The 8,121-nt window shown below is 47.6% G+C and overlaps 1 protein-coding gene across 26 annotated transcripts in view; it reads left to right on the top strand.

Annotated features, from left to right (window-relative positions):
* The first annotated feature begins 1,038 nt into the window (after window positions 1–1,038).
* MAGI1 (membrane associated guanylate kinase, WW and PDZ domain containing 1) overlaps window positions 1,039–8,121 on the top strand; it is a 274,668-nt gene continuing 267,585 nt past the window's right edge. For 9 of the 26 annotated variants that reach the window (XM_035338209.1, XM_035338230.1, XM_035338236.1 and 6 more), the window contains exon 1: window positions 1,041–1,216. In XM_035338209.1, coding sequence (XP_035194100.1) covers window positions 1,096–1,216 — 121 coding nt within the window. In that variant the 5' untranslated portion in view covers window positions 1,041–1,095. Of the gene's footprint in view, window positions 1,217–8,121 lie in introns of all 26 variants that reach the window. The other 17 variants (XM_035338227.1, XM_035338229.1, XM_035338215.1 and 14 more) reach the window with 4 other exon arrangements.

Raw genomic sequence — 8,121 nt, 5'->3', positions numbered from 1 at the left:
AAGTTGCATGATGTTGAATATGACGATATTTTATTTGAAATTTCTTGAATGATGAAAAGGTTGTGCTAGGGAAAGACCAAGATTTTTACTAACAGGTATCTGTAAGGTGGATTTCTGAGTTTATTTACATATCAGAAAAAGTGTCTTGACCTTAGTATTGCTCTTTTTGTTATTACTGTTATTTTGCTGTTAAGTGCTGAGTATCTTTGAGCCTTCACTGGCTGTAGAGGGAACTGCAAGATGTTCAGTACATCCGATACTTCCTATGTACAAGGTCCAACCATGGATTTGAGTGCCTGGCACCTCTAGAAAACATCTTGATTCGTGTAATGTAAACTTAGGACAACCAAATTAGAATCAGATGCTCCTTCGCAGCCCTTCCTCGCCCCCCGTTTCGGTCCCAAGCCAAATGGTTTACCGTGGAATAGAGCTGAATTGCTTGCTTTATCTCATAAAACAAATAGGCCTTTGTTCCTCTCTCAGACTGACATTTACCTTAACTCTGTGTTGTGGCTTAGCTATACTGCACCTTTCCCCTTCAACTTTTGGATTCCTCTCTTGCAGTTAATCTCAACTGCAGCCCTCACCAGTAGCTGACAGTTGTCCATTCCTTGCCACGGGGAGCCTGCTGCACAGACAGTGGAGACGTGCTGATAAATCTTTTGCTCTTGTTTTTTGTTTGTTTTGATACAGTCTGTATCACTTCCCATTTACAACTGCTTTAATTGTATGGTTGGAGAAACCCTGTTACTCGGCATTGGGAAAGGAAGCGGAGCTTAAAAGGAAAGCGAAAATACTTAATCTCCAGCATTTAATTTAATAAACAGTATTTTGGGGTTCCTTTTGCTACGTGCTACCTTTTGAACTCTGTTAAACAGCATGCAGATCTAGTTCACAATAGCGTCACTGTGTTGAGCCGCGTAAGTAAACACTTTAAATGGGAGGAAGCACCTGCGCGTCGCTATTGTCTCCTCTTCCATTAGCAAAAGTCTCTGGGCTGGCTCTGTTCAAGCCAAACCTTCCAGTGGTCGGAGCTCTGCGGGCAGTGGCAGAGGGCGCAGAGCAAACCTCGCTGTGGTTGGGCTGCGTGCTGCCATGGAGGGGAGCGTGGGTGTGCGCGTGGGTACGCGGACACGGGTGGGCTACCAGGCGCTCACGCATCTCCTCGGTCTGGGCCCCAAAAGAGCGGCTTGTGAGAAGTACGGGAATCAGCAAGGTAGGTTCTGGACACGTTGGCTGCACCTGGAGCTGTTGTGGGGCTGGGGACGCTGATGAACCCTCAGGGTTACGCTGAAATTGTCGCCACCGTTTTGCTTGTTGAATTCATGTAATCAGATGTTTGGCTCGATTGCTTTCCTGTGGAGTTTCTACATATTTTTGCAGAACAGCACCGTTGCTCGATGAGGAGCTGGTTACAGATACAACCAGTGACAAGATCACGAGATGAGCTTCAAAGCTGGAAACGCAGCCTTGTGTAGAAGAGCCTTAAAGGCTAAAATCTCATTAGTTTACCCAAGACAGGTCAGGAGGTGACTTATCAAGATTTAAAGGTATTGCAAACAGCAGATCTTTGCTAGCACAGAGCTTCTTTTGATCTAGGAAACAACAGCGTAAAAAAGTCCCATTACTTACTGCTGAATTTGGATAAGTTAAACCTAGAAAATGCTAGGATGGATTTTCTGTCTCCAGTGCTGTCTGTGGCTAACAAGAAGTTGTGGGCAGAGTAGAGTTATCCAGACAAAGTGCCTGGTGTTGTATAGGAGACCTTGTTAAAGGGGGCTCACTTTTGGATTTCTGGTTTTCCAATCTGTACATGTTAGAGGTGTTTGGTGGCAAAACACCCAGAGAGTATGGGCTACATGTCGGTGTGTTAAGTGCTCATTTCTTGGTGTCTGAGTTACCTTTGGTAAGATGCTAACAATTTTATTATTTGTCCTTCTAACATCGGTTTTCATTTAGGAGAAATTGTCTTTGTGCCCTCTAGTGGAAAAGCTCTTTATCTAAAGGCTTCCAAGTTGGGGGAAGTTCTTGCAAAAATAGTGGAATGCGCGAGAAAGGTCACGGAGGAACAGAGCAAGCCTGGGGAGGCGAGATGGCGAGAGGCAGATGTGCGCCATGCCACCTCTGCTTCAGTCCTCACGAAACATAACATGAATTACGTTCACATAGATGTAACTTTTTCAGGTAGGAGCGATAAGGGACTGTGAATAGAGAAGGAAGAGGTGATCCAATACTCCTGTTGGCCAGGCTTGATGAAATTACCCTAGATTACTTGAAAAAAAACAGTCTCGGCAGTTGTCGAACCGTTGGTGATAGCCATCGGTGTTCACAGAGGATGTGGTGGGGAGGGAAGATGAACAGAGCAAAATCCACGCCAGGCCTTTAATAGGAGAAGGGATGACCCAGAAAATGCAGGATCAGAGGATTTAAGCCTGGTTCCGGGGGAATTTGTGAAGATCAGAGAGGAGGAGGACGACGTGGTCTGAAGGAAAAGTTAACTTTGGTAGCTCTGAGGAGGAAAAATAAAATAAAATGGTCAATCTGTCCAACTTGCCTTTTAATGGGATAAATACTTGGTGCATGAGATGGTGCTTTTGATGTGACCAAGGCTTATAGGCAGAATTTCAGATCTTGGTGATCTGTAAAAACGGTCAGACCCCAGCATGATGAAGCACAGGGAAGGTGAAGGTGCAGAAGGTGCAAGGAGCAGGAGCCCGATGGCTGAATGCAAGAGGAGGAGCTGGGTGGGATGTGGTGGGGGAGACTGTTGGGGAAGGCCAGCTCCCACAAGTCAGCAGCGTCCCGAGGGCTGAAAAAAGGATCACATCTCTCTCTGAGTCATCCTTACAGAGGAGCTGTGTGTACGACTTGGCTGGTGATAACTTCCCGTTGTGCTGAGCGGTGCGGGCAGTGCGTGGCAGGAGGAAAACACGCACACTGCTGTGTCTGGAGATGGGCCGCGCAGACTGGGGGCTTGGAAAAGGGGGCTGGAGGGGGGAGGCTGAAGGAATCGTGTCTGGAAGGGCAAGCCTGAGTGCAGGCAATTCATTTTCTGACACATAAAAGAGTTCTGTAAAAAAAAATAAAGATCAGTTTTTAGGAGCCATTGGGGGAAAATACCTTTATTTGCCTGAAAAAAATATTCAAGGTGAGTGTTGGGGGGGGAGAATTTCTCACTGTGAGGGTAATGAAGCAGGAGCAAAAGGAATTGCAGCTCTGCTTCATGGGAGGATTTGCAGAGCAGTTAAACGAGCTCCTGCTACGGATGGTGTGTGTTAAGCCCATTTCCATGGGGATCTGGGCATGTGCTTTCTCCAAAATTGCTTTCTAGCCCTTCAGTTGAAGTGCCCATTTTCCATGGGAAAACCCAGCTCACGTCAAGCAGTGACAGAAACATTGAGGAGGGTCTGGGATTCTTTTCTGTGGCGCTTCTTTTTACATGTTTTTCCCCCACTCTTGTTCCCTGTCCATCCCCATGCAAGGTCTGTTTTAGTCGTGAACCCAGCAGTTGCTACCAGGGCTTTCGGGGGCTGGGGGTCAAAACCAGTAGCAGTGTTAGAGGCTGTGGCGTGGATTTGGGATATAAATTCTGCTCTCGGTGCAGCCATGAAAACTTCAAGCACTGTTGTAGATCACAAGAAATTGCTGCTGTCCCATAGATACTTCCTGCCCTCCCTCTGTTCCTGTCTGCAGCTCCCGTCTGGGGTGTTCCGACAGCAGCAGAGGTGAACGTGGTGGAGTCCCCGCACCCCCTCCCGCCACTGCCACCCTTCCTCTTGTGGGACTGTCATTTTTGTTTGAATTTTAATTGCAGAAGCCGTCACATCACTCTTCATTTGCTGTGTGTCATGAGGCACTGCTTACATGTGCTGCTGTTTGCATCTCCTGTCCTCTCCCCCTGCCCTGTGCCCGCGGGCACAGCTCGCCTCGGAGCATCTCCGGGCCTCTGCTTCTGCTTGAGCCTGCGATGCTCTGGGCTCCCACGAGCGCAGGGAGGAGCGAGCTGACAGGGAAGATCCAGGATTAGGCTTTTTATTTTATTTTTTTTCCTTTCCCTCCTGGCATTTTGTAAGGGCCCTTGTTCGAGTGAAAAAATTCCTTGGGGACTCCTTCCCTGAGATCTCTGCGCTTAATAAGTCTCTCATTCCTGCCAGGCGGCCAGATCACTACTGCGTTTTCTGGCTTATAGATTTCAGGAAACGGGGAGGGAAGCAGTTTTAAAGGGTTTTTCTTTGGAATTAATGAGATGCCCATGCTCCACCGTCTGCTGCTGTACCGGCAGGGGTTAACCCACATGTGCACTTGTCCCGGAGGAGGAGAGGGGGGCGTCCTGCACGAGCCCACGGTGCTGGAAGGATTTTGGTGCTGGAAGGATTTCCTGGGGCTCTGCTCTCACTCTCCCTGCCCTGCATCGTGTCCAGGGTGATTCGGTAGCAGGGCTGGGAAGGGAGACTGGATCTCTCTGTTGGCCGTTTTGCCAGGTTTATTTTTGGTTCAGAACAGTGTTTTGCAACACATCAAAGCTCAGTGTGTTAAGCCTCGATAGAGAGCAGGCAGGTTTTCAGGTATGAAAACGTCCGTTTTGACTTGTTAAGTGTTCTCAGATGGCCCACGGAATGTACATTTTTACCCTGTTTGTAATGCAAACCCGTTTAATTATCTCTAATTCATAAATCCCTGGTTCTGTGCTTGAGCGCCTGTAAGAAAATGATCATCTTTTAGAGGGCAGCAATCAGTGTCGGAGGAGATGGGGGATAGATGGCGGGTTTTAAATGGTGGCAGTTCCAGCAACTGGAATGTATAATTTAAGACACTTATATTTAATCATCCTTTAAACACTGAATTTCAGTCTCTGCTGCTCGACTCGCTGGAAGCTGATGGCTTTTTAATGCCACTAAGGAAAGGCTGGAATTTCTCCAAGTCCTGGATGCTGCTGTGTGGCTGTTCGGCGTGTTGGTGCTGCAGCTGGGTGCAGGGGCTGGGCTCTGCTTTGCCCCCCCTGGCCCCGATTTTGGAAATCTTGGTTGTTTTACCCGGTGCCGGAGCCGTGACATCTGCTGGAAGTATCCCGGCGCACGGAACAGCTGCCGGTGGTGGGATTATGGATCTGGGGTCGGTGTGTAGCAGCTAACCATATTCTAGCAATTCAGCAGGTTGCAGGGTAAAGCGGATAAAGCTTTGTGCGTCGTGGGGAACCCACCGGGTGCAGACACCTCTGCGGGGCTGTCCGAGGGAGCTTTGCTCAGTCTGCAGGTGATGGGCACACGAAATGCTCCCTCTTACCTGTGGTGATGGTGCACATGACAGCAGTCTGCGCTTTGGAGGGCTGTGGATGTCTGTGTGCATAGGTGTAGGCATTCGGGGATATGCACGCACATATAAAGAAGGTTTTTTTTGTTTGTTTGTTTGTTTGTTTTTTTTAATAAAAGCAGGTGAATGAGGCGGACGAGCAGCTCTGCCTGCATTTAGGATCCAATGGGATTCTGGTCCCTGCCCGCCCCCCTGTCCACCCGCTCCCTCGCCCTTACCCTGACGGGCAGCCTGACTATGAGATAAATTAATTCATGCCTTCCTCTTGGCAAATGTTTGATGGCATTAGCAGAGGGAGAGGAATTTCGTCTGTAAAATATACAAAGGGGCTCCTAGGGAGTGAGCCCAAGCAGGAAGGGTTAACAGTAAAAGGGACCCAGGCACTGGCGACACGGGGCAGAACTTTATTTGCAGTTGCACATTGGGTTGGCATTACAGCAGCCTGTTTGCCTGCATGGCAAATAGGTAATTTTTGTTGTGCCTGGCAGTCAAATTGGATATCCTTAAATTAGAAGCTGCCACTTCTGTTTAGAATAAAGTTTGCTTTTCCGTATATGCATGAGAATATTAGCGTTTAAAGCCTGCTGAGCTCTACTGAGTGTGCACTGGATTTGCAAACAAGCCCATTAGTGCTTGCGGAGGAAGGGGGCAGCGGGGAGGAACATCTTAATGAGTCGGGGTGAAGAGTTGACGCGAGGACATGGAGCGCTTGGAGCCACCGTCTGCTGCAGGAGGAACCCGGCAAACGCGCGTGGTGCTCGGCGGCGGGAGGGTTGCGAGGAAGAGGAGGGTCCCAAACCGCCTCTCCATGTCCTCCTGCAGCGTTGGAGGTGCTTTGGGTGTGGATCAGGAGGTGATGGAGGAGCTTTGGTCCGTTCCCCCAGCTTATTGGGAGCTGCAGCTCAGCAGCGGGGCAGTGCGGGCATTCATTATTTGTTATTATTTCTTACTTCAGTGGTGCTTCACTCCCAGAGGTGGTTCAGAATCGGCAGGCATCATCAGGCAACATTGCGTTGGCTTTCTCTGGGAGTTTCACCTCCAGAATTAGGGGATAGGGCCTGGAACCTCTCTGGAAATATTGGGATTTGGGGGCAAAGGTCTTAAAATGAAATATGGACCCTTTCTTCTGTGCCTTTACTGCTCTTCAGATTGTGGTTCTTTTCTTTCTTTCTTTTTTTTTTTTTTTTTAACCATTTTAAGGAAAGAGCACTCTGTCCTGCCAGCAAAGAACTAAAGGAATCATTGGGACTTTATCCTGTGAATGTCACCTTGTCTCATATTACCGAAGTAATGGTGGAGAGCTCGTTTCCCTGAATTTATTCATTGCTCAGAATTACGCACAGCATAAATTTCTGTAAAAAATATTTTAGATGTTCATGGAAGTTGGGAGTTGAAAAAAAAAATCATCAAGAAAAAAATCATTTAGCTCACTAAGCAGCCCTCACCCCCAGTATTGGAAGCAAAGGTAGATGGTAAGGGGTTTTTAGCTCTAGGATTTTTTTATTTCCTAATGTAAAGGTTCATTTTTGTATTATTCCATGGGCAAAAATGATGATCTAAAAGGTTTTTACTTAATAAAAGTGCATATTTCTACTTTATCGCATGACTCCAGGAGCTGAGTTTTTTTAGACAACCATCAGATATGTGTGAAAATCATCAGTCTTGGCAGCGCTGAAGTCGTTAGGGAGAAGTTGAGCGCTGCGTTTGCTCAGAACCGAGCGCCTTGGGATTGGATGGGTTGCAGCAGCCTGGCGTGCTTCACAGCACGGCTTTTCTAAAGCTCCTCGCACAAGTGCATGTGATTATATTTTGAAGTTTATTTTCTGCCACACTTGATAAAAGCGTATTCACTGCGGTGATTGACTTCTTAAAGAGAGCTGCAGGTAGTTTCTTTCTGGAAGCAAGGGTTTTGCTCTTTGCCGAGCTGCTGGTGCAGAAGTTGTTGATGAGGGCACCGAGAGATGTTCTTGGGGTGTGATGGCTTTGGGTACTGCTTTATGACCCAAGAACCCACAACCAACAGCAGGCAGCAGAAAATAAATAGACCCCTAAAACCTTAATGTGGCCGAAGTCTTCCACCAGTGTAACCTTTTTCCCATCCCACATGGGAATCACTGTACTCAGATACAGCTTCTTTTATGGACTGCAATGTCAGATGGGCCCTGTCTGGCTTGAAAGTCTAAAAATTATTTATAGAAATGTTTAGAGCATAAGAGGAGAAGGAACAGTTTTTGCCTGGTAGAAACAGTGTCTTTCCTGGTAACCCAAACAGCCGATCAAACCACCGCTCTTTAAATGCTTGGAGCATCCTTCTGGGCTAAGACTATTTAAAAGGTATTTCAAGCCAAAGGTTTTGTTTGTTTTTTTGAGAAAGCTACATGCCATGGAAAACAAGAGCTTATAAAGAAAGGCCTCGACCATAATCACCATGTGATCTTACAGTAAAGACAGCCTGGCTTTAATCTTTCTTTAGTCTTACCAATCTGCAGTCTCAGCCCTGGCAAGAGGCGACTCCAAAGAATGGCACACGCTTTGTCAGTCACAGGGAAGGCAGCAGAACAAACCTCTTCCCCTTACTCTCACATACGTACTGAAAGCCTGGCTCCTTACCCACCTGGCTGCACTGTGACTGCTCTTGCACCCCCAGAGCCCCTGCTCCATAGCAAGGGCATGTTTGCAGACTGGGAAGACCTGGGGAAATAGCGTCATGTACGAGGCAGATGCACCGGAGAGTGGGTATTTCTGCAGCACGAGAAGCTGGCTGGTTTAGGATTTTCATCCTAGGTATGACACAGACATGTCACAGGGATC

The sequence above is a fragment of the Oxyura jamaicensis genome, chromosome 12, assembly GCF_011077185.1.
Source record: "Oxyura jamaicensis isolate SHBP4307 breed ruddy duck chromosome 12, BPBGC_Ojam_1.0, whole genome shotgun sequence".
Taxonomy (NCBI): domain Eukaryota; kingdom Metazoa; phylum Chordata; class Aves; order Anseriformes; family Anatidae; genus Oxyura; species Oxyura jamaicensis.
The sequence above is the reverse complement of the archived record's forward strand: the minus strand, read 5'-3'. Positions and strand labels throughout refer to the sequence as shown.